Source organism: Schistocerca cancellata, chromosome 2 (assembly GCF_023864275.1).
Source record: "Schistocerca cancellata isolate TAMUIC-IGC-003103 chromosome 2, iqSchCanc2.1, whole genome shotgun sequence".
Taxonomy (NCBI): domain Eukaryota; kingdom Metazoa; phylum Arthropoda; class Insecta; order Orthoptera; family Acrididae; genus Schistocerca; species Schistocerca cancellata.
Genome location: NC_064627.1, coordinates 261,463,520 through 261,491,241, shown reverse-complemented (window position 1 = coordinate 261,491,241; position 27,722 = coordinate 261,463,520). Strand labels below are relative to the sequence as shown.

General features: G+C 38.3%; 1 protein-coding gene across 1 annotated transcript in view; it reads left to right on the top strand.

Moving 5' to 3' along the window:
* LOC126161604 (growth hormone-regulated TBC protein 1-A) overlaps positions 1–8,463 on the top strand; it is a 49,714-nt gene extending 41,251 nt beyond the window's left edge. Inside the window, exon 7 of the mRNA XM_049917554.1 lies at positions 6,272–8,463. Within this exon, the coding sequence (XP_049773511.1) occupies positions 6,272–6,379 (108 nt within the window). The 3' untranslated portion in view covers positions 6,380–8,463. The remainder of the gene's footprint in view (positions 1–6,271) is intronic.
* The last annotated feature ends 19,259 nt before the right edge of the window (positions 8,464–27,722 follow it).

Genomic DNA, 27,722 nt, shown 5'->3' with positions numbered 1-27,722 from the left:
GAAACCATTAAAAACTTCCTGTGTTAATGAACAATTAGACATTTAATATAGTAATACTCTGGTCAGGAATGTTCCTTATTGTTTGGCTGTGAAATCGTTAATATATGTAGCATGTTCTACTCATCCACATCTTGCTTATGCTGTTTCAAAAGCTGCTCGATGTATGGCTAAACCCACTTACACTTCCACAGATCAATCATCCAGACTGTTGCCCATGCAATTATTGAAAAGGCTGCTGCCCCTCTTCAAAAACCACATGTTTATCTAGCCTCTCAACAGATATCCCTCTGTTCTGATTGCACCTACAGTACGGCTATCTGTATCGCTGAGGCACACAAGCCTCCCCACTAACAACAAGGTCCATGAACAGTACAATATCCTGCTGTTCCTGGAGCTACATGAGGTAGACAAGACACCACATTTGCCCAGACATGCAATGCCTGTGTGTAAATGGAATGCATTTGGTAGACCACTGAACTTACAGATTAAGCTCCTGTAGTCAACAATATTCAGTTAAGTCAGAGATATGTGACCCAGTGGCTGTAGTGGAGTCTGTACCAAGAGGAATTGTTGGTTGGAGATCTTTCAGTCCTTTAGGAAAGCTAACAATTCTTGGACTGGATTTTGACATATGTTCAACCCTCCTTGTACAGTTGTCCAGTGTTTCCTCCCTGCTGGAATTGTGTTCATTCTTGTAAAATGACAACTCTCTCTGTTCACACTGAATGTGGCCAGCATTAACATCCTTTCAAAAATGAAATCATTAGAGGTGGACATTGAGCTCAGGTACAACGATGGTGCAGGAAATATATCTTGGTACTTGGAACATACCATCAGGAGCACTCACCATCAGTTATTTAGGGAAACATAGGAAAACGTATTTCTAGGCGGTCAAACAGCATTTTGTAATCTTGTCCTCCAAAATGTAATTATTATGCCTTAGTTCATCCCACTCTGCATTGGATTCTGAAGACCCAAATTGTTAACCATTCGAAAACAATAAATAGTATGTCTGTTTCCTCAATCTTCCCTACTTTGTTCCTGGTGTGATCATAGACATAACCTTCTGACTGACAGATAAAAATCTTGAAGACTTCTTAAAATTTGTGGTGCCATTGTCATTTATAATTCCACATTTTTCTGGTCCGTACAGATTTCTCATTATCTTCATTTGTTTATATTTCAATTTATCTGTTTTTATTCGAAATCACAAATTGTACACTTATCCTTAAGCTAGTATTATCTGCTATGTGGCACAAGTTAAACATAATGTCGTTGACATCTAGTTTTGGATTATTTGCCATTGTAATATTTCTTACGATGATTCCAGGACTGATGTAAGCAGCCATTGACTGTTTGTTTCTAGACCCAACAACCTGCAGTGATTCACTTGTAAAACCAATAGTCAGTATGATTGCCATATGTTTAGAGTAAAATACAATGATGGAAAAAAAATCACAACACCTAGAGTGAGTTGTGTGACATAAATGAAATATTGTAGGCACATTTCTACATCTGAAAGACGATTTATATTCCAATTTTGCACCAACTGTGTAGCAGTGGCAGTAGTAGTGCCACTATGAGGACGGAAATCAGGTTTGCACCTTTGAGAGAGGACATGGTGAGTTGATTTTAGTCAAGAATGCCTTTAGGGTGAAAAAGACGCCGTTATCAATTCTTCGCTGAGTTTGACAAAGGTCATCTAATAGGGCTACGAGAAGCTGGATTTTCCTTCTGCGATATTGCAGAAATACTTTGCTTTGGCACATTGTACTGCATCTGCAGCAGCAGTTTGAGCTGCATTTGGCACCACAGTGACACAACGAACTGTTACAAATTGGTTGCTTCAAAGGCAGCTCCAAGCCAAATGCCCTGCAGCATTCCACTGACCCCACACTACTGCCATTCACAGCTTCACTGGTGTCAAGCAAGAGCTCATTGGAGTGCAGAGTGGAGGTCTGTTGTGTTTTCAGATGAAAGCTGGTTCTGCTTCAGTGCTCGTGGCGCTGTTTGTTGGTTAGGAGGAGACCAGATGAGGGCCTGCATCCACCCTGCCTGTGTGCTAGACACACTGGACCTACACCTGGGGTTACAGGATTCGGTGTGATTTCACATGACAGCCGGAGCACTCTCAACCCATGCACCCTGTCTGCAAATCTGTATTCCAATTTGGTGATTTGACCCATTGTGCTACCATTCAGGACCAGCATTCCAGGGAGTGTTTTCCAAAAGGATAACACTCACCCACATACTGCTGTTGTAACCCAACATGCACTGCAGAGTGTTGACCTGTTGCCTTCACCTGCTGAATCATCAAATCTGTCTCCAATTGAACACACATGGGACATCATTGGACAACTCCAGCATCATCCACAACTAGCATTAAACGTCCCTATATTGACCGACCAAATGCAGCAGGCATGGAACTCCACCCCACAAGCTAACATCCTTCACCTGTTCAACATTCTGGCAGTTACACCAGTTATTAATCTACCAGCATTTCACATTTGCAATATCTTATCTCACACTCAGATTAACCTGTGATCTTGCAGTGTTAATCACTTAAATAGGTTACATAGCCAAATGTATTCTCAAAACCTCATTATTCTACATTACTTATTTTTTGGTGGTGAAATTTTTTTTCCATCAGTGTATATAGGTACAGGCCATAGAAGAAAAGTGCTGTATCACAGAATTGTAAGCAGTTACTCTATGACAGTGCTTTGAATGGAATTATGCACTGAGAAACATCCAGATGACAGTTTGACTGTAGCCAAGGACACAGTAGAATACTCAGTGGCAGAACTCACTGCTGAACATGACTTGCAAGAGTTCAATAGCTGCTTCACAAACCTTGTTATCGGGACCCTTCCCTGCCTAACACTAGCTCCTCTGAATTCGTAGGTAGGAGTTGTCCTTGCAACACTCTCTTTAATCCTGTAAGCCTCCTGGCCCCTCTCCACTTGCTCCTGGTCCACTCCCACCTACACCATGACCCTAACCTTACTTACCCTGTGCTCACATCCTCATCTCCAGTCTCCCTCATCTTCTGATCTCTCTTTCCCCTCCCAGTCTACTCCTCTACAGCACAGGGCACAACCCCCTGGGCCTGTAGCTTTATGGAGGTTACTGGTGTCACTTTTCTATCCTGGGCACATGCTGCCTCTCACCCTCAGCAGTTAGCCACCTCTCCACAATCCTTCCAAGTTGTTACCTTTACACTTTCAAATTCAGTGATTTTTTCCCTCACAGTAAAAACAAACATTGCACCCACAAACAAAAAACCAAATACACACAAGTTAGATCTATGTGGGCAAACATTGGATGCACCACCAACACACAGTGTCAAAACTACAAACCATAAGCAGAATACAGAATTCATCACGACATCAAAAAGTAGTAATTCTGCTGGCTGTAATTGTGTTCGAAGCAAAATTTCTGAAACCTTGCCATGATTTGATGGGACAACTTTTAAGCTATCTTCCTAATCAATCCGTGACTGGTTGTAGTTCCTGAATGACATAATTATGCTATAGCAACATCCATCTGTAAATTGGAGACAGTCAAACCAGCTCTAACTTCTTCTTTCATTCCATCCAGACTTCTCTAAAGGGTTTGAAAATGTGAAATGTAATAGGATACTCGTTCATTTAACTCTGTAGAACTTGTTAGCTGCCTCTGTTCAGCTTTTGTAAGGTATTCTCCACAGAGAAACCAATAAAAGGCCTCATAAACGAAATTTAGGCAGAGATAAACAAAAAAATCATCCTGTTGGTACATTCTGTGACTTTGTCATGCCTTTGATTGCATGGATCACAAAAGTTGACTTAGCAGACAGAGATGTTATGGTACTAATGGCATAGCTCTGCATGGATGGGGTCTTGCCTCTATAACACAATGTTAGTAACCTTATTGACAGACTATATGACAGACAAGAAAAGGGCTTGGAATAAGGGGACATAAGAAGGGTACCACGAGGATCAATATACAGGGTCCACTCTTGTCCTTAACCTATATAAAAGATCAGCAGCCATTGATTTCAAAGGGTGGTTGAAAAATTATAAGAGTTTGCAGATGGGGCAAGCACACTAATCATAGGCACAAACTCAGCATCACCTGACTCAGTGTAGATAATAGCTTAACAGATACAATAGTAGTTCACAGCTCACAGTGTGAATCCTAATCATACAAAGACCCACATTTTGCACTTTCAAACAAGCAGTGATGACATGTTGATACCGGAAGCAGATATTAATGGTTGTACACTAAGTGAAACACAGTGTAAAATGCCTTGCGATGCAGCTGACTGACAAGTTAAAATTGAGTCAACACATCCATAAAGTAATCGGGAAGCTCAATTATTTAATCTAAAACAAGTATATTGGCTTGTTTTACATGTTTTCCGTTCTTGTTACTTTATAAGATTTTCACCTGGGGTAGTGCACGAAGTGTAAATGAGATGTTTATTTAGCAAAAATAAGCTATAAGAATATTATGTAAAGTAAATGTACATACATTTTGGAATTCTTACATTGCACAATACATTTAATCCTTAATGGTTCTTGTTAATAACAGTAACTGAACGGTAATACCCAGTTGCAGTACATGACAAAAAATAATTTTCATGCAGACTTTGCCTTTTTGTTTAGGGTTCACTGTGAAATAAGGTGCTCTGGTACAAAGTTTCAACTTGCTCCCAGCTAATATAAAACAAGAAATTGGGAATCCCAAATGATTCAAAAGAAAATTAAAAGCATTCCTCCTTACCACTTTTCCTACAATTTACCTGAATGTCTATATTTAAGAATTGAAATACTCTGTTAGCTACCTGGCAAGTAGCAGCGTTCATTGTAAAGTCATATGAGTAGTAATGTACTGGAAACAGTGCTCAGTATTTACATATGAGAGAAACTATTTTCTTTAAAAAAAACACCAATGTAACTAAATAAATTTGACCTGTCAATGGAAGCCATTTAGTGCAGTGGTAGTCGAACTGCTCCCTATCACCTACTAATGGGTGTTCCAACTTTGATGATGGGCAGTAGGCAGTAAGGGTATTAAAATTATTTTCGTTAGCTTTGCATAAAATTGTGACCATGTATTTGGTAAAAAATTATTATTATAAGCTTTAATTTGCTGTAACTCTGCTTTGTAAATTTTGTGAAGTGACATTATTTCACTACTTTATTAAAAAGAATTACTGTGGAACATAGTTCGCTGAAACCGGTCACACAGTAAATGCTGGGCAGTAGTGATCTTGGCTATTTGAAGTTGTTCTTCTGTTTCTGATATAAAATATGTAAATTTGAATTGCTGTGTGAATCTTGAAAATCACACTGAAGTATCCACTTTACATTTAAATGTTCCTTTAGCTACAAGTAGTTTTGTGTAATTCGGTCCTGTTGTCAAGTGTTACTGTACATTAGTGACTGTTACTGCACATTAGTGACTGTTACCATTAAAAGTACATTCTTTACAGAACTTCTTGACCAGAAGTAAATGTCCAATCTAGCACCAGTACACAGGGGGTATTAAAAAGAATCATCTGATTTTTAAAAAAATCATAACTATTATGCTATTCAAGATATGTGCGTGAACAACATACTGTTGGAAAGGGAAAACTCTCGAGTTTTATATGGTTCCCGCTCAGTAGCAGCAGTGTGCACCCACATCAGGAAGTGAAGGAATTTGTAGATCAAAAGATTACTGAAAAATTGATTGGTCGCACTGGACCAAATGATTCAGACTTACGTTACTGGCCTTCAAGGTCACAGGACCTGACTGTATGTGATTACTTTTTGTCGGGTTTGTAACAGATTCTGTTTATGTGCTACCATTACCAGCAACAATGAATGAGCTGAGACATCGTATAACAGCAGTTATGGAAGCTGTAACTCAGGACATGCTCGTTGCAGTGTGGGAACAATTTGAATGCCGCATTGACATACGCCATGCATCTAAAGGGGCCACATTGACTACCTATGAGTAGGTATGAAAAAAAACTTTTTGAATTTCCCGTTCGTCAAAAACCAAAATTCATTGTATATGTTTATTAATTTCAGAAATATAGACGTGTCAAATCGGTTGATTCTTTTTGATACACCCTATACTTTTCCTGTGTATCATAGGAACCCCATACACAAGAAATGTTGAGTTTAATTTTAATTATTTGATTATTGTTACAAATGTTTATCATATGGATTTCTCTCTCTAATTTGATTCATTGAGCATTGATATACATGGTTTTTCCATCTCTTGCATTGTTATTCAGAGCATCTTCAAGACACCAGGTTCACTTCCGGCCACAACAATCAGTAGACTACGTGAACAACATTCACAACAAAAAGAAACAAGGAAGCAAACTGAAGTGCTAAGATGAAAGTAATGCTGATTGAATGATATTACCTCAGAAAATCAGCTGTCAAGTTCCTGAATTAGATGCTACCTGTTGAATCAGGCAGAATGAATTAAGAGTTCATGTTGATTCTCAGTGATGTTACAAAATGTGTAGTATTTGCATTTTAAGTCTTTGTTACTATTGATGAGATACAATAATTACAGCACGTTCTTTTTTCATTCATGATCACTGGCTTCAGATGAAATTTATTAGTTTTCTTACAGGTATAATATGAGTTAACCATGAGTCACATTTATGAAATTATATAGTTATATGTATGTATATGCGTGTGTGTAGTCTTTTTTTTGTATGTGAACAGGTGTAGCTTAGACGTTATTGTTGACATAATAGTCTCTGTAAACTTACATAACATGCAAAACATGACAAGGAAATCAAACTGTTCAGTAATAATGTATTGTATAGTATTTATTTTTGTGGGTTAAGAGGCATGCACATTGTGATTTTTCCCATACTTCGTGGATTTACTCATTTCATAATTTCCTTCTAATTTATTTAATTATAGCGTTTCTGAAATGTTTTGTTACCCAGAACACTCCTTTGTACAAATGTATAGTTATAATTGAAATGCACATCAATCTTGTGAAGATTGTAAGGAATGATAGTGACTTGTTGTACTATGTAGTTTCCTGGGGTAAAATATTCTATTGTTTTTAAATGTGGTTGCTCTAGTTAATTTCTAAATCGTGCCCATCAAAGTATGAGCCATTATAAGGCAGCTTCATTGTCATACAAAACTCATTTTGGCAAAACAGAAATTTTTCAAGGTAATTTATCCTGATAATGTGGCCTACTAGACTACCACTTGTGATTGGCTATAGTCATACAATCATTGTGGATCCATGCCTTGGTGGGTCATCTGTAAGGGGGGGGAGGGGGGGGGGGAGAGCAGCAAATAATTTGTTTCATGTACTGCTATAGATGATGTGCTGTTATTGCTCTCATAATTTTTATCTGGCTTTGTGGTTATTAGGGCCAAATTTCTGTGTGTTTCTAATTCACTTTCTTTGTTGTAGAGCTTATTAGCAAAAGGTCTCTTCTGGCTCCATATTTTTATAGCCTTTACAGAATGGGTCCTGAGGCAGCTTTTTTGTACATAAGAAAACATAGCACAGGTGCTTTGTAGTAATTACATAATTTCAAGGGCTCATCTAGCAGCTATCCAAACACTACAAACTGTTTTCTAATGTTAAGTTGGTATAGCCAAGTGAATTGATCAATATTAAACTTTATGTAAGAAATACCGTCCATTTTAATTATAAACTGTTACTATGAATGAGGCTTATTTAGATTCTGATGGAGGTAAGGCTACAAGTGAAGAATTTTGTGGTTATATTTATAAACATTTTGGTTAAGGCTGTCTACAAAAATGAGATGGGACGTAGATAGTTAGAATTGTAATGATAAAAATTTGTTTTGCTTTGAAATGTATAATCATGTTTAACTATAATTTTCAACTATGGAAAATCATTGTGATAAACTAATTCATATCATCGGCCACATTTAACTTCAACAATTAAGTGATATGATACTAGTCATGGAACCACTTCTTAAGACAAACCCTGTGAAATTATAGTGGACATTGAAATTAGTGATTGTTAAGATTGTGTGCCTGTGTCATTGGTAATATGACTGGTCTCATTGTGTGCGCTCAGAAGAACCCTGGATCATGTTCCCTTTCCATTAATATATAACTCAACAGAATCCATTTTTGCAACATGATTTCACTTTTATCATTGCCTGTTAACATGCATATATTATAATGTAACAATATTTTCTGTACAATATTCAGACTGCTGTATAGCAGTGCTTGAATTAAACAGGTTTTTTCTATGAACTAGTTTCTTTCATCTAGCAATATTTCAGAAATTTTAATATATAATAATTACCACAATTCTTGGATCTCACTTGTTACAATTTCAATTAAAAATGGGCATTTGTCTGTGATACTCTACATTTATAACAGGTTGTGATGTGAATTGTGATTATTATTCACTAAGCACGAACTGTTAACCTTACAAAATTCAGAATAAAGTCCTTCAAACTAATTTGTTTACATGTTAATCCTCTCTTTACCTCCATTACATGAAACTTTTATTTATTATTTTGATTATTGTGTTTGCTTTTGATGTGCTTGATAAGTTTGTATGTGTAGGTCACAATATACAGCAATAGAAGTAATATATCTTGCTAATTTATGAATTAACACTGCTTAACACAAAAGTTGAACTGGTAGGCAATGATAAACAGATTGTTTTCATATAATGGATGTAAAACTTTCTTGTGAGTGAAATGATCAGTTGGCAAGGCAAAGATGGTTTGAGGCTTTCTTGGTAGAGAGGGCCAGTTGTTTATCAACTATTTGTTTAGAGGGGTTTCTTTGCGGGGGGGGGGGGGGGGGGGCGAAGAAGGCAAGCAAATCCATTCACTGATTTCATCTTTCAATAAACCAATTAAGAACGCATGCATACCGATACTGTGGGAAGGTGTGTTTAGGCAATCATCACTATGATGTTCTATAGAGAGAAACAGCTCATTAATAGTAATATGGACCCAATTTTATAGGTCGTGCTCTTGAAAACAGTTTCATTACTTCAATTTTTAAAGAGACATCATTTATCTGGGAAAACATTGGTCCCACTTTGCTTTGAGACCAGTTACGAAAAGGAGTTCATATTTACTGTAGACTGCAATCTCAATCAGCCAGAGAGAAACGTTTTGTTATTATTACTATTTTACAAACACTGTGCATCACATCTTAATGAAAAAAAGAAAAACATAATTTGTTTGAAAAAAGAAGGCATTTATTTTGTTTTTATTTAGACTGAAAAATTTTATGTATCTTTTTTTCTCAAATGTAGTTCTCCTTTCAACAGTTCAGAAACAAATACTTTCATGACATCCATAAGATTAATTTTTCCAGCCCTGTCTTGATGAACGTGGAGGAGGAGGAGGAGGTGGGTGAGTTTCAACTGAGTCATTGTTGATCTGAGGTAAGATTAAGTCGCCTCAAGGCTCTGAATGACCTCCCAGAGGATGCTAACAATAATGGAACTGTCAGAATCAGAATGATGAGGCAAATAACTTCCTCAAAGAGTTCTTTAACACTACCAGGTTCAGCAATAGGTTTCCTTCCAATAGAGAATACATTACATGGTTGTAGTAGTAGTCCTTCCAATAAAGGATACACTACATGGTTGTAGATCCATAGATCTCTTTTTACAGGGATATAGGACATGTCAAAGTATTTACAAGTTTAGACCAATTTAAAATAAGCTAATACATATACATTTACAGAACTCTAGTTAGAGACAATCATTAGTTTTACTCCTGGTATACAATACTTTTTCTACAAATAATTTATTAAATAATGTAATGCCATACTGTTCACTCATATCTCACTATCAGTCACTGCACACATTATACACACATTGTTTCATAACGTCTCTCTCTCTCTCTCTCTCTCTCTCTCTCTCTCTCTCTCTCTCTCTCTCTCTCTCTTTCTGGGCCATTTTCTGTATCACGACCTGCCATTTGCTACCTTGAGAAACTGAGGCAGCATCCCTCTATAATGAGTGAGATGTTGAGCTCAGAAAGAGGAAGAGGTGTTAGTATTGTGCTATGCATAGCTTGGGGGGAAGTTTTTCCATAAACGGGAAAAAGAAGGAAAGAAACATAGTGTGAACGTGTTATGTGGAATGTTGGATGTTTTATAATCATCGTTCTTATTATGATTTATTTATATAACATTTTTATCAAACCCATACTCTATTTCATCTAGATAATCCTTAATGTATAAAATGTATTGCATAACAGGTACTTTTTAGCTGCCTTTTTAAATAAGTGTATTTTTGCAATTTCTTTAATCTCTTTTGGTAATTTATTGGGCAGTTTTATTCCTTGGTAGAAAATGCTGTTTTGAGTTTTATGTTTATTTTTTCTTGGTAAATGTAAGTTGAGTCTAGCTCTTGTTCCATGGTCATGGACAGAGCTGTTCGTGCAGTAATTATCAATGTTATTTTGGATGTATAGAACTGACTGGTAAATGTATTCGTACAGAGCAGTTAAAACCCCCAGTGTTTTGAACAGATCTTTCCAATGAGCTAGACTACCATTTTTGGTTATGATTCTTATGGCTGTTTTCTGGAGTTTGAAAATTGTGTTCATATTTTGTGCATTTGTTCCCCAAAAAGAATGCTATAGCTAAGAATTGAGTGTATATATGAATAGTATGTAACCAAAAGACTGCGTGTTACACACTGATGATAGGATTCTAAGGGCATACCATGCTGATGACATTCTGATTGCAAGTACCTTTGTGTGTTCACACCACTTCAACTGAGAATATTCATTCCCAGAAATTTTGTGTTTGTTACACTGTCTATAAAGGTGCCATCTAAATGTAATTTAAAATTGTCATTTTCGATTTTCAAACTGAAATTCATAGCATTAATTTTCTATATGTTCAATGTCACTTTATTGCTTATTGACCAGTCGTAAACTTCCATGAGAGCTTCATTGGCTTTCTCTGCAAGGAGTTCTCTTGTTTTCTCAGTGACTATAATATTGCTGTCGCCAGTGAAGGTAATTTTTTCACCAAGAGTAACACTACTGAGAAAGTCAGGAATAGTATTGGTCATAATATGCTACCTTCCAGAACCTCTAAATTAATGTATTTTGATTCTGATAAGTGTTTTAGTAAATGTTTAGATCTATTTGAAGTATGTTTTACCTCTACTCTTTGTAACCTATCTGCTAGGTATGGTTGAAACCAGTCATTAGCTACAAGTCATTTCCTAATGCTTCTAATTTATTTAATAGAATCTTGTGGTCGACTGTATCAAAGGCCTTAGAAAGATCCAAAAATATGCCTGTGACACACTCATTTTTGTCAAGAGCATCAAGTACAACTTTTGTGAATTCCACTAAGGCTGACTCCGTATTTTTGCCACTTCGGAAACCAAACTGCAAACTGTGATTTGCGTAAAAGATTGTATTTATTCAGGTAATTCATTAATCTGTCTTTCATAATTGCTCCTATTATATTTGAGAATGGTGACAGCAGGGAAATGGGCCGGTAATTTTCTATGTCTTCTGCATTACCTTTCTTAAGCAAAGGTGCAACTCTTGCCTGTTTCAACTACTCTGGAAATGTCCCTGATGTGAAGGATTCATTTATTATATTTGTGAAGGGGACTTGGGTAATCTCTATGCATTGTTTCAGTACACACATTGGTACTTCATCTAAGCCTACTGACTGTATTTTTAGTTTTTGAACAGTTTTATTGACTTCATTCTCTGTCGATGGAAGTAACATCATTGTATTTAATGTAATATTATTTACAAGCGTTATATTTGTTTTGGGGAATTTTTGCTTTAGCTTCTCTGCAGTACTTGTAAAAGCTAACAGCTCATTTACATAGTTTAAGTCTTGTGGATCATTTATTACCTTATTCCCCTCCGTTAGCAGTATGTTGTTCTGTTTTTGTTTGCCTCTCCCCATTTCCTTTTTTATAACATCCCAGACTGCTTTGCATTATATTTTATTTTGTCATTAAATGACTTTTTTGCAGCAATCAGCACCTCCCTATAGATCATTTTGTATCTGTGATAGAAATTTAAGAAGTCTGGATCATTGCCCCTCTTTTTGATGGAACTGAGGTAGTTAAGTGTTTGGGAGGACTTTGTAATATGTGCTCTTATCCATCTGTTTTTGTGAGATGTTGATAAAGACATGCATTCTCTTGGAAATGCCTTTTAAAAGTTCAATTGAAATAATGTGGAGAATTTAGAGAATTTCATATTCACTTTGGTTTTCTTATACACTTCATCCCAGCTTTGTTTTGCTAGTTACTTTGAAAAATCTTTTTTTTTTTTTTTTTTGTTCTGATAGAAGTTATCTGTAGGCATGTAGTTTAGGGAATGATTCGATACCTGATTTTACTGTTGTTATTTGACAGAGATGGTCGATAGTCCCGAGATCTTTTACAGCTACATTATTTTACCTTGTCCATATTTGTGGCCACATGGTCAATTAGTGACACTGTCTTTGTTGTAACCCTTGTTGCACTATTGAGCAATAGGGAGATGCCAAAAGTTTGAGGATGCTGCTGGATTCATTTATGATATTAGTGTTGATGTTAATGTCCCCACACAGAATTGTGTTGACCTTTGTACTTGAGACTTTATCTATAACTTCTGTTAATTTATTGAAAAAAATGTCCACACCACTACTGGGAAATATATACATACACAAGATGATTAATTTCTTGGTGATGTCAAGCCCTGTTTACTCAATAGCTGATATTTCAAAATGTTTGTCTTCACTTACTGTACTGAAGTCATGTCTTGATTTGAAATGTGTTCCTTTTCTGATATAAATGCATGATCCTCCAGCCCTTGAAGCAGTTCTGTAGTAAGAGTTTGCACTTTCATACAATGATAATACTACATGTTGGATTTCTGTCTCTCTACACCAGTGACCAGTAACACAAACTGCTGTGCAGTTCAAAGATTGAAGCTCAACTTCTAATAGTTGTATTTTATTCGTTATTGATTGGATGTTTTGACGGAGGATTGTTAAGTGTGTGAAATGCCCGATGTTACTCTTTCCAATTGTTTGTTTTTCTTTGTGACATCTGGTATGTGTGATATCTGGAGTGTTAAAATCTGCCTTGTGAGTGATTGTTTCAGTATTTTTTAAAGTGGTGGAGATATTCTTTAGGCAGGGGAACTTGTTGTCTGTATTTATCCTGAAAAAGACTTACTTTTCCTAGCCATGACAACAGGTATTTGACCATGTGTGGCCCAAATCCACTCCCTATACTTTCATAAATCAGCTGTACCAGTCTTCCCTTCCCATTCCTGTTTAGGTGTAGGCCATACCTAGTGAAACCCCATCTGTTGATATTCCAGATGGGCACCAGAGAAACAAGAGCAAAATTGGCTGCCGTGAGAGCCATCCCCAACCCCATAGCGATTCCACTCACAGCTCCACACAATCCATTTTCTCGTCACTGGAAAGATACACTTTCTCTACCACAATAAAAAATTACTTTGGTATGCTAGCTTCAGTTGGTGTACCACATTACATGACATACGGTGTACAAAATGTGAATTGCCAGTGAGGTCATTCTTCACGGCAAATTCTTCAAATTAAGTCCAATGAGTTATGGTACTTCATTTACAAACATCATCATAATTATGACTAATAATGAAAATATAGCCACTTCACTGCCACACACGAATGTTAGGATATAATATATCAAATTTTTTTATGAAATCACAGGAGGAATGTTGCATAGTGAAAAGAAAAACCCAACACAAATCCAAAAACAGTATGTTCTTAATTTCTGTGTACAAGTAGTAAGACGTTTTCCAGACAATCTAATTTCACGAAAGTGTGTAGCTTTGCCCCATTCTTAAGAAACAATGATCCATACAACTGAAAGGTCGGTTTCAGCTTTAGTTCTTTTGTGCTACAGGGCGAGAAAGAATTTTCCACAAATAGTCAGCAACAATAATACTGTGGGATAACAAATTATGGTAATGAGTCTGGATAATAAATCAGTGTGTTCTAGACTTCAGGATAAAATTATCTAATGCCTTAGTAAAGTGAGGGCTAATTTTACCATGGAAAATGGAAATGAGCATTTGGCATAATTGGCCGAGAGGCCCCTTGTGGGCCAGGTCCAGCCGCCTTGGTGCAGGTCTTATTACATTCGAAGTCACATTGGGCTGCCTGCACGCAGGATGGGGATGAAATGATGCTGAAGCAAATGCAACACCCAGTCCCTGAGCGGAGAAAATCCCTGATCCAGCTGGGAATCGAACCCAGGGCCATAGGACGGCAAGCTGTCACGCTGATCACTCGGCTATCAGGGCGGATAAATTTTACCATGAAAGACATTATTTAAGCAATAACTGCCACGACTGATTGAGTGCATTACTTACCTACTATTGCAGAGCTGACTATGAGAAATGTGGCCCCAAAAAAAAGGCGTGTGCCAAATTATGAATGTATTGTGTATCCCTGTGAGGCATAAATGGGGGGATATTTATAACTAGCCAAATTAATCAAAATTTTCATACTGAAATGTGAATGTAGTGCATGCTGGGAATTATGAACTTGCTGTATAGTAATGTTTCGGAACATACGTCTCACAGCAGTGGACTTTCTCTTGCTGTGGAATAAAAGGATGATCTATGTACACTGTCACGATGCCTAATTTCAAGGAAAAGCTGCAATGGGTTATGGAGGGATTTTCTTGCAATACTACAAATAACTCAAATGCATTCCTCCAAATACTAGTTTTCTTGCAACTTACAAGAATTATTCAATCTTTGTTCTCAATATGATGTAACATGTACGTAGTTTGGGCCTTACTGTAAAAGTTTATCTTATATTGTTACTTAGTGATTATCGACACCTTTATTCATTGAACCTCTACTTGCTTTGTTTTAGTGATAGGGAATGCTTATTCACCAACCTTTGTTAATTATTTCTGGAACATTTCTTCACATTTTCCAGCTTGAATCCTTGGAGCTGACCTGTTTGCCACTGGTATGGGCAGTCAAGTGAGTTCTGAGCATTCCAGTGTAGATCCAGTCATTGTATTGTTGCTCTTGCATTGAAATTTGGTGCCCTCTTCCACTGTATTGGAAATAACTGATATCTTTTTGCAAATACTTTCGGGTACACCATACTTCCCCCCCCCCCCTCCCCCCCCCCCCCCTCTGCATAAAAGTCTCACAGAGAAATGTGTGAAAATAATTAAATTTACGTTCTTCAATGAACTACTGAGATCAATCAATATTGAGCTATGAGATTTATGACAAATAAATGACATAAAATAATTACATACCTTTCACCACAAAGGTTCACTCATATTACCTCGAAACTACAAATCAAATGTATGTTTCTTCATCTCTGTATAGAGAACTGGAGAAAAATCACTGGCTACAATGGACATGTTTGTTACCAGAGCAACAATGCAAAGTGATGTAGCTATGCTCTCCTCATATTTAGGTTAACATGTTGTTTTTATTTTCTTAAATGTGGGACTGTTTGTAGAGTGGGCAGACATATTGTAGCAGCGAGCCAGGTCAGGCGTAATGACTGCAATATGCGAAGTTTGCAATCCAGTTATGCATTGCTTCTCTTGTCGCAAAAACTGTTAGAACGTGCTGCCTGAAGTGATCAGGACTCGAAGAAAGAGGAGTTTTGAAATGAAATCAAGATAAAAAGATATCGTGAGTTGCAATAGCAACCAATAGTAACAAGACAGGGAAATTGTTTCGCAGAGTTGGAGTCTGCATAAATGGTAGAAAGGGGTGAAAGTTAATAAATACCATACAAGAAAAGACGCAAGGAAACTCTCAACAGTTCAGACTATGAAGAGTTACGACGAGATCTATTCGACAACAAACATGCGGTGTGGAGAGTAAGCAGCCCTCACACACATTGCAAGGGGCATGGGCCCCATAACCAGCAACCGATGCCAGTGGTACCAGCTGCTGCTCACCAGTGCTGACTACAAATCTGTTCAACGGCACCGACGCTGAAACCAACCTTCGACGCTGCCGGCACCCATGCTGTTCACTGGTGCTGATTCCATACCAGCTCACCAACGCAGCCTAAAACTCTATGCTGGGTGAGCGAAAGACAATAATTATTTGAGTGTGAAGTTAGGGACACCGTTCAATAATAGACTGTTAGTATAGTTATTATACACAGAGGTGAATTTTTTTAATGATCACTAGATCTAAAAGCAAGAGGAATATCGATAATACTCAAAAAACTGGGGAAACATCAGAACCAGCCATGGCCCTGACACAGAAAAAAAATGCCAGACTGGACTGAGGTAACTAATTTAATTAAAGCACTAAGTCTTAAATTAGATTCAGTAATACTCAGTTAAATGACAGATTAGATGTCTTACGTTAGATTCAGTAAATACTCAGTTAAATGATAGAATAGATGAACAGAAGGCAGATTCAGCTGCTTTAAGAAAGGAACTAAGTGCTTCTTTAAGTGAAAAACTAGAAGCACAGGGCGAGGTTTTAAAAGTTAAGTTCAATGCCTTAAATGATAAAGTAACCAATTTCAGGACTTAGCTAAGAAACTAGAATTTGATATTGAAGATATATGTAATAATGTAGAAACTGAACGTGGCAAAAAGTTAGGACCATTTCAAAGTGTATGCAATATTACATTCGATGCTGTAAAGCAGAGGTTGCACACCTTAAAAGAGAGTTTGGAAAAACGATAAATTAATACCTATGGTCCAATCGCAATTACTGGTGTGGGTGTTCGAGTAAATGACGTGGAATGAAATGTTAAAGAGAAACTAACCACTTCAGACATAGTAAACATAAGTAATCTGGAGGAACAGGTAGAGGAAATAATCAACCAAGAAGTTGCCGAGACGGTAACCCCCAACAATGTTTCTTCAAATTTAACTTCAGAACTTAATGATACTACGAGAGCCATAGATAATTTATGAAAAGAATTCAAACTTATCCAGGATAAGGTAGACAAGAATATGACTTTTCCTAACATGGTGTTAACCAATGAAATAATGGCCGACCTACAATGGGGGGCAAATTCTGGACTATCCCGACAGTTTCCAAAGTTTAAGCCAGACGGGGAAGTACATCCTACTCATTTTCTGAAATGGTTCAACCAAGCCTTCTACATCTACATCTACATTTATTCTCCACAAGCCACCCAACGGTGTGTGGCGGAGGGCACTTTACGTGCCACTGTCATTACCTCCCTTTCCTGTTCCAGTCGCGTATGGTTCGCGGGAAGAATGACTGTCTGAAAGCCTCTGTGCGCGCTCTAATCTCTCTAATTTTACATTCGTGATCTCCTCGGGAGGTATAAGTAGGGGGAAGCAATATATTCGATACCTCATCCAGAAACGCACCCTCTCGAAACCTGGCAAGCAAGCTACACCGCAATGCAGAGCGCCTCTCTTGCAGAGTCTGCCACTTGAGTTTGTTAAACATCTCCGTAACACTATCACGGTTACCAAATAACCCTGTGACGAAACGCGCCGCTCTTCTTTGGATCTTCTCTATCTCCTCCGTCAACCCGATCTGGTACGGATCCCACACTGATGAGCAATACTCAAGTATAGGTCGAACGAGTGTTTTGTAAGCCACCTCCTTTGTTGATGGACTACATTTTCTAAGGACTCTCCCAATGAATCTCAACCTGGTACCCGCCTTACCAACAATTAATTTTATATGATCATTCCACTTCAAATCGTTCCGCACGCATACTCCCAGACATTTTACAGAAGTAACTGCTACCAGTGTTTGTTCCGCTATCATATAATCATACAATAAAGGATCCTTCTTTCTATGTATTCGCAATACATTACATTTATCTATGTTAAGGGACAGTTTCCACTCCCTGCACCAAGTGCCTATCCGCTGCAGATCTTCCTGCATTTCACTACAATTTTCTAATACTGCAACTTCTCTGTATACTACAGCATCATCCGCGAAAAGCCGCATGGAATTTCTGACACTATCTATTAGGTCATTTATATATATTGTGAAAAGCAATGGTCCCATAACACTCCCCTGTGGCACGCCAGAGGTTACTTTAACGTCTGTAGACGTCTCTCCGTTGATAACAACATGCTGTGTTCTGTTTGCTAAAAACTCTTCAATCCAGCCACACAGCTGGTCTGATATTCCGTAGGCTCTTACTTTGTTTATCAGGCAACAGTGCAGAACTGTATCGAACGCCTTCCGGAAGTCAAGAAAAATAGCATCTACCTGGGAGCCTGTATCTAATATTTTCTGGGTCTCATGAAGAAATAAAGCGAGTTGGGTCTCACACGATCGCTGTTTCTGGAATCCATGTTGATTCCTACATAGTAGATGCTGAGTTTCCAAAAACGACATGATACTCGAGCAAAAAACATGTTCTAAAATTCTACAACAGATCGACGTCAGAGATATAGGTCTATAGTTTTGCGCATTTGCTCGACGACCCTTCTTGAAGACTGGGACTACCTGTGCTCTTTTCCAATCATTTGGAACCTTCTGTTCCTCTAGAGACTTGCGGTACACGGCTGTTAGAAGGGGGGCAAGTTCTTTCGCGTACTCTGTGTAGAATCGAATTGGTATCCCGTCAGGTCCAGTGGACTTTCCTCTGTTGAGTGATTCCAGTTGCTTTTCTATTCCTTGGACACTTATTTCGATGTCAGCCATTTTTTTGTTTGTGCGAGGATTTAGAGAAGGAACTGCAGTGCGGTCTTCCTCTGTGAAACAGCTTTGGAAAAAGGTGTTTAGTATTTCAGCTTTACGCTTGTCATCCTCTGTTTCAATGCCTTCATCATCCCGGAGTGTCTGGATATGCTGTTTCGAGCCACTTACAGATTTAACGTAAGACCAAAACTTCCTAGGATTTTCTGTCAAGTCGGTACCGAGTATTTTACTTTCGAATTCACTGAACGCTTCACACATAGCCCTCCTTACGCTAACTTTGACATCGTTTAGCTTCTGTTTGTCTGAGAGGTTTTGGCTGCGTTTAAACTTGGAGTGAAGCTCTCTTTGCTTTCGCAGTAGTTTCCTAACTTTGTTGTTGTACCACGGTGGGTTTTTCCCGTCCCTCACAGTTTTACTCGGCACATACCTGTCTAAAACGCATTTTACGATTGCCTTGAACTTTTTCCATAAACACTCAACTTTGTCAGTGTCGGAATAGAAATTTTCGTTTTGATCTGTTAGGTAGTCTGAAATCTGCCTTCTATTACTCTTGCTAAACAGATAAACCTTCCTCCCTTTTTTTATAGTCCTATTAACTTCCATATTCAGGGATGCTGCAACAGCCTTATGATCACTGATTCCCTGTTCTGCACTTACAGAGTCGAAAAGTTCGGGTCTGTTTGTTATCAGTAGGTCCAAGATGTTATCTCCGCGAGTCGGTTCTCTGTTTAATTGCTCGAGGTAATTTTCGGATAGTGCACTCAGTATAATGTCACTCGATGCTCTGTCCCTACCGCCCGTCCTAAACATCTGAGTGTCCCAGTCTATATCTGGTAAATTGAAATCTCCACCTAAGACTATAACATGCTGAGAAAATTTATGTGAAATGTATTCCAAATTTTCTCTCAGTTGTTCTGCCACTAATGCTGCTGAGTCGGGGGGTCGGTAAAAGGAGCCAATTATTAACCTAGCTCAGTTGTTGAGTGTAACCTCCACCCATAATAATTCACAGGAACTATCCACTTCTACTTCACTACAGGATAAACTACTACTAACAGTGACGAACACTCCACCACCGGTTGCATGCAATCTATCCTTTCTAAACACCAACTGTACCTTTGTAAAAATTTCGGCAGAATTTATCTCTGGCCTCGCCGAAAAACTGGGAAGATTCAAAGAAGGTCGAATTTGCTGCAGGGTACCTTTTAGGAGAAACTTCAGAGTGGGGCACAGGGAACACAGAGAATTTTTCGTGTTGGGCGGACTTCCAGAAAAAGTTTAAGGAGAAGTATTGGTCAACTAGTGCCCAAGAAAAATTAATATCTGACTTGTGGGATCCTAAGTATTACAACAGTACATGGGGTACAATGAGAAAATATTTTGACTGGCATTTAACATGTGCGAAATACTCAGATAAGTCAATGGAGGAAGAAGGGTTAGTTCGAATTCTAATAAGATGTTTATCCATTTACGCCAGGAAAGATATAATATGTAGTGGGTGGAAGACCATAGAAGAGTTGTCCTTTGTGGACGCACTCGATACCTTGAATAACGACTACAGCGAGAGCATACACCAAAGTGAAAATCAGAATTACAGAAGAGGTAGTAATAGTGGTAATAGTAATTTTAGGAATCATGAGGCTAATTTGGCTTGAGTACACCAATGTAATAGCAGTAATGATATTTACCAAAAAAGCATCCACCTTTGAATATAGGCCCAGTGATGTCGCAGGAATTTGTACCAAGCAGTAATAGAATACAAAGTGGTCACGTAATACCCTCATATGGTAACCAGCCAGTGATTACCAATAATGAGGAAAACATAATGTGATCTGGATCCAGGGCCAGGGACCAGGTCATAGAAATACATGGGCCTAGGTCATAGAAATACATTAGGAGGCCTAACTCATAATTTTACACATAAAGTACCAACCAAAGAATGGTTGTTACTAGAAGAACCAAGCTTAACTACCATTGATCCGCAACCAATAATAGTTGGAAAAGTGGAGGATTTTGAAGTTAACATAATTATAGATTCTGGGAGTGAAGTGTCATTTATATCTAGTGTTTTCTTTAACACATTATGAACAAAATATCACTTATCGCTATTACCAGTAACGGGAGTGTGCATAGTCGGTATTCCTGGAACAAAGAGCAAAGTTGTAAAACATGAGACCCAGGTGAACTGCAACATTGGAAATATCCCATTTCATCAGACACTTTTAGCAGTAGAAAATATCAATAGGTATGTGTTATTTGGCCTAGACTAGCTATCAGAATTTAATGTCATATTGAATTTTGAGGATAATTTTCTTTATTTTGGAAAAGGTGACTACAAATATTGTGAAAAGTTTGTGACGGACAGCTAGATTCATAAACAAACAACGGAGAATCAATGTTTACAATTAACAGTGACAGCGCAATTGTCACCAGAGATTGAAAAATTAAGTTACGTGTCCCATCGAGTTGACATACAGGGCAAATTGCCAATATTAACCAGTGAAAAAAAAAAACTAGATTTATCCAAAATTCTATTGGACTATGAAATGGTATTGTATACGAACTCAAGAGCTGAATTACCCAAGACTTTTATGTTTATTAAGGAAGGGAATACTGTGGGTTTGGGACCAAGAGGCCAATGATGCGTTTGAAAATGTAAAAAGAGCACTGGTTGAATCACCCATATTACACCATCCAGTTATGGGTGAGCCATTTAAAATTTCAACAGATGCATCCAACTATGGTACAGCAGGAGAGTGGAGTTTGGAAAGTACAAATCACAGATCTATAGCTTTTGCTAGCCGGAGTCTCGACAAACATGAATTAAACTATACAGCCACAGAAAAAGAACTATTAGCAATAGTATGGGATATCCAAAATTCTGAACACTAATATGAGGGTCAGAAATACATATATATATATATATATGGATCACCAAGCTCTATCCTTTTTAATGAGTAATTGGTTATTACATAGTAGATTAATGCAGTGGATGTTGTTCCTACAGGAATATGACATTAAAATTCAGTATATAAAAGTTTCTGAAAATATTGTACCTGATGCTTTGTCTAGATTACCTGTAGGCGTGAAAGAGTTAAAATGTACAGAAGAGCCCAATGTAATTTTTGCGATTAACTTTTTGACAGTAGAATATCCACATAACAGGGTACAAGAAATGGCTCGAAGAATAACCGAAAACATCCATCGTGATACCTACTTTACAGAAATATATACTATGTGTAACAAGAATTCCTTACCTCTTAAGCAAATAGGGAAGTGGAAAATTATAAGACATAATTTATTTTGGAGAGACAGTATAACATCTCGACAGTGGCATTTATGCGTCCCAAAGTTGATGGAGGATGAGATTATGTGGTATGTTCATACTGGATATGTACACTTTGGAATAAAGAAATGTATCATGCATATTAATAAGTTCTATGATTTTAAGAAACTAGGACATAAAGCAGCATCTTTAATTAGAGCTTGTGAAACCTGTCAGAAGGTAAAAGAGAGTAACACTCATGTTAAGTACAAAATGTACTCAATCATTCAAAAGGCATTACACTATCTTACAGCAGTGGATTTCTTTGAACCAATTCCAAAAGGAAAGGCAGGAGTGTCATACATTTTTGTCCTCATAGAGTGTTGGTCAAAGTATGTTAAATCGTATCCTATTAAGAAAGCAAATACACCGGCCATGATTCACTGTCTGCAACAATACTCTCTGGAGGTAGGGAAACCAAAACACTTTCTCACCGATAATGGACTTCAGTTTATTAGTAAGGATTTTAAAGAATTTCTAGCTTGGGAAGATATTCATCAAGTATTAATCTCCAACTATAATCTGTCTTCTAACCCATGTGAAAGAGCTGTGAAAGAAATTGGGAAATTATGCTGCACCTACTGCCATGAAAAACATAAGTCATGGGCAATGAAAGTCAAAGACTTTGAGCTTATTTTAAATGAATTACCGCATTTATCAACTGGATTAACACCTTTGGAAGTAATAGGTAAACCCTTTCTGGGAGAACCACTTATTAAATGTTTTACTTGGCCGGAACAATCTTCTGTTGATTACCAACTTAATCAAACAATAGTTTCTAAGAACTTGGTTGAAAGGGCACAACAACGAGCAAGTAGACATAATGAGAAAGCTATTGAACCTCAATACATGGTCAATGACCTGGTTATAGTAAAACAACATCTTCTAAGCTCTGCACTAAAGAATGAAACACATAAATTTTTCTAGAAATATGAGGGACGTTACCGAGTACAGATGGTAATTCAACTCAAAACATTGTTTTTAGTGGATCTGACAATGGGATCAGAAAAAGGAAAATACAATGTTAAGGATATAGTGTTGTATATTCCGCAGGGACGTTAACATTCTGTGTTAATAGGCAGAGTGACGGCCGTCGGATTTCGAGTTGTTTTCAGTGTTTCTTCTGTACTATTTTTCCTGCACTGAATTCCTTTCAAATCTTAAATTATTCTGTAATCTATTCCACCACTGTGAACCATGGACCTTGCCGTTGGTGGGGAGGCTTGCGTGCCTCAGCGATACAGATGGCCGTACCGTAGGTGGAACCACAACGGAGGGGTATCTGTTGAGAGGCCAGACAAACGTGTGGTTCCTGAAGAGGGGCAGCAGCCTTTTCAGTAGTTGCAGGGGCAACAGTCTGGATGATTGATCTGGCCTTGTAACAGTAACCAAAACGGCCTTGCTGTGCTGGTACTGCGAATGACTGAAAGCAAGGGGAAACTACAGCCGTAATTTTTCCCGAGGGCACGCAGCTTTACTGTATGGTTAAAGGATGATGGCGTCCTCTTGGGTAAAATATTCTGGAAGTACAATAGACCCCCATTTGGAATTCCGGGCGGGGACTACTCAAGAGGACGTCATTATCAGGAAAAAGAAAACTGGCGTTCTACGGATCGGAGCGTGGAATGTCAGATCCCTAAATCGGGCAGGTAGGTTAGAAAATTTAAAAAGGGAAATGGATATGTTAAAGTTAGATATGGTGGGAATTAGCGAAGTTTGGTGGCAGGAGGAACAAGACTTTTCGTCAGCTGAATACAGTGTTATAAATACAAAATCAAATAGGGGTAATGCAGGAGTAGGTTTAATAATGAATAAAAAAAATCGGAGTGCGGGTAAGCCACTACAAACAGCATAGTGAATGCATTATTGTAGCCAAGATAGACATGAAGCTCACACCTACTACAGTAGTACAAGTTTATATGCCAACTAGCTCTGCAGATGATGAAGAAATTGATGAAATGTATGATGAGATAAAAGAAATTATTCAGGTAGTGAAGGGAGACAAAAATTTAATAGTCATGGGTGACTGGAATTCGAGATCAGGAAAAGGGAGAGAAGGAAACATAGTAGGTGAATATGGATTGGGGCTAAGAAATGAAAGAGGTAGAGTTTTGCACTGAGCAAAACTTAATCATAGCTAACACTTGCTTCAAGAATCATGGAAGAAGGTTGTATACATGGAAGAATCCTGGAGATTCTAGAAGGTATCAGATAAATTATATAATGGTAAAACAGAGATTTAGCAACCAGGTTTTAAATTGTAAGACATTTCCAGGGGCAGATGTGGACTCTGACCACAATCTATTGGTTATGAACTGTAGATTAAAACTGAAGAAACTGCAAAAAGGTGGGAATTTAAGGAGATGGGACCTGGATAAACTGAAAGAAACAGTTGTTGTAGAGAATTTCAGAGAGAGCATTTGGGAACGATTGACAGGAACAGGGGAAAGAAATAGAGTACCGGTAGGAGAAGAATGAGGTAACTATGAAATATGAAATAGTGGAGGCAGCAGAGGATCAAGTAGGTAAAAAGACGAGGACTAGTAGAAATCCTTGGGTAACAGAAGAGATACTGAATTTAATTGATGAAAGGAGAAAATATAAAATTGCATTAAATGAAGCAGGCAAAAAGGAATACAAACGTCTCAGAAATGAGATTGACAGGAAGTGCAAAATGGCTAAGCAAGAATGGCTAGAGGACAAATGTAAGGATGTAGAGGCTTATCTCACTAGAGGTAAGATAGATACTGCATACAGGAAAATTAAAGAGACCTTCGGAGAAAAGAGAACCACTTGTATGAATATCAAGAGCTCAAATGGAAACCCAATTCTAAGCAAAGAAGGGAAAGCAGAAAGGTGGAAGGAGTATATAGAGGGTCTATACAAGGGCAGTGTACTTGAGGACAAAATTATGGAAATGGAAGAGGATGTAGATGAAGATGAAATGGGAGACATGATACTGCGTGAAGAGTTCTGACAGAGCACTGAAAGACCTGAGACTAAACAAGGCCCCAGGAGTAGACAACATTCCATTAGAACTACTGATAGCCTTGGGAGAGCCAGTCCTGACAAAACTCTACCATCTGTTGAGCAAGATGTATGAGACAGGCGAAATACCCTCAGACTTCAAGAAGAATATAATAATTCCAATCCCAAAGAAAGCAGGTGCTGACAGATGTGAAATTTACTGAACTATCAGTTTAATAAGTCACAGTTGCAAAATACTAACACGAATTCTTTACAGACGAATGGAAAACCTGCTAGAAGCCGACCTCGGGGAAGATGAGTTTGGATTTCATAGAAATGTCGGAACACGTGAGGCAATACTGACCTTATGACTTATCATAGAAGAAAGATTAAGGAAAGGCAAACCTATGTTTCTAGCATTTGTAGACTTAGAGAAAGCTTTTGACAATGTTGACTGGAATACTCTCTTTCAAATTCTGAAGGTGGCAGGGGTAAAATACAGGGAGCGAAAGGCTATTTACAATTTGTACAGAAACCAGATGGCAGTTATAAGAGTTGAGGGGCATGAAAGGGAAGCAGTGGTTGGGAAGGGAGTGAGACAGGGTTGTAGCCTCTCCCCGATATTATTCAATCTGTATATTGAGCAAGCAGTAAAGGAAACTGTTGTGAATTGGCAGGAGCCAATTCACGGAGTTTGGAGGAAGCCGAAAGGCACGGCGTTTAAGCTCACGCAGGCTGGCGTGAGGTCTGGAAAATGACAAGGAATTTTAGTAGCCAAAAGTAGCACATAGCTCCTGGAATACTTAACTTTAATCCATAATTGGAGAACATCGCTCTTGATGATACATAATTACAATCTCAATATAAACTGGTAATGGCGCCTTGCTAGGTCGTAGCAAATGACGTAGCTGAAGGCTATGCTAACTATCGTCTCGGCAAACGAGAGTGTATTTGTCAGTGTAGCATTGCTAGCAAAGTCTGCTGTACAACTGGGGCGAGTGCTAGGACGTCTCTCTACACCTGCCGTGTGGCGGCGCTCTGTCTGCAATCACTGACAGTGGCAACACGTGGGTCCGTCGTATACTAGCGGACCGCGACCGATTTAAAGGCTACCACCTAGCAAGTGTGGTGTCTGGCAGTGACACCACAGAAACAAAAGAAAAATTTGGACTAGGTATTAAAATCCATAGAGAAGAAATAAAAACTTTGAGGTTCGCCGATGACATTGTGATTCTATCAGAGACAGCAAAGGACTTGGAAGAGCAGTTGAACGGAATGGACAGTGTCTTGAAAGGAGGATAATATAAGATGAACATCAACAAAAGCAAAACGAGGATAATGGAATGTAGTCAAATTAAGTCGGGTGATGCTGAGGGAATTAGGTTAGGAAATGAGACACTTGAAGTAGTAAAGGAGTTTTGCTATTTGGGGAGCAAAATAACTGATGATGGTCGAAGTAGAGAGGATATAAAATGTAGACTGGCAATGGCAAGGAAAGCGTTTTTGAAAAAGAGAAATTTGCTAACATCAAGTATAGATTTATGTGTCAGGAAGTCGTTTCTGAAAGTATTTGTATGGAGTGTAGCCATGTATGGAAGTGAAACATGGACAATAAATAGTTTGGACAAGAAGAGAATAGAAGCTTTTGAAATGTGGTGCTACAGAAGAATGCTGAAGATTAGATGGGTAGATCACATGACTAATGATGAAGTATTGAATAGAATTGGGGAGAAGAGGAGTTTCTGGCACAACTTGACAAAAAGAAGGGACCAGTTAGTAGGACATGTTCTGAGGCATCAAGGGATCACAAATTTAGCATTGGAGGGCAGCGTGGAGGGTAAAAATCATAGAGGGAGACCAAGAGATGAATACACTAAGCAGATTCAGAAGGATGTAGGTTGCAGTAAGTACTGGGAGATGAAGAAGCTTGCACAGGATAGGGTAGCATGGAGAGTTGCATCAAACCAGTCTCAGGACTGAAGAACACAACAACAACAACAACAATAACAACATAATTTTCTATTTAGTATAGAATATTTTATACCTTTTATGAAATGTGATGTAGATGGGAGGGTTTGTATTGGTTTTGGAAGGGGTGAGTATTATAGATTAAAGCATGATTTACACTAACAAATAAGTCATGCCTAACACACAACACACACCACACCTTTCAAACGACTGATTCTTCACCATTTGCCGTTTCATAGGGGTTGCTAAGATTTTCTTCAGGGACTTCTAAGGTGGAGGTGAGAATGTCCATTCTGTAGGAGATGTTTAACACTATACCTCCTCCGACATCTCACTCAGTACCGGCGAAGTAGGGATCCTGGGGAAAGAGGGTGGAAAGGGTTTCCTTTCTTTCACTACTTCGATCTTAGCAACCGTTTCTACTTTTCCCTTGCTTACTTCTTGTGGTGTCACCACCAGACACCACACTTGCTAGGTGGTAGCCTTTAAATCGGCCGCGGTCCGCTAGTATACGACGGACCCGCGTGTCGCCACTGTCAGTGATTGCAGACAGAGCGCCGCCACACGGCAGGTCTAGAGAGACTTCCTAGCACTCGCCCCAGTTGTACAGCCGACTTTGCTAGAAATGGTTCACTGACAAATTACGCTCTCATTTGCCGAGACGATAGTTAGCATAGCCTTCAGCTACGTCATTTGCTACGACCTAGCAAGGCGCCATTATCATTTGCTGTTTATCTTGTGATGCATGTACCATCAGACCGATGTTCACCAATTATGGATTAAAGTTAAGTATTCCAGAAGCTACGTACCTTGTTTACT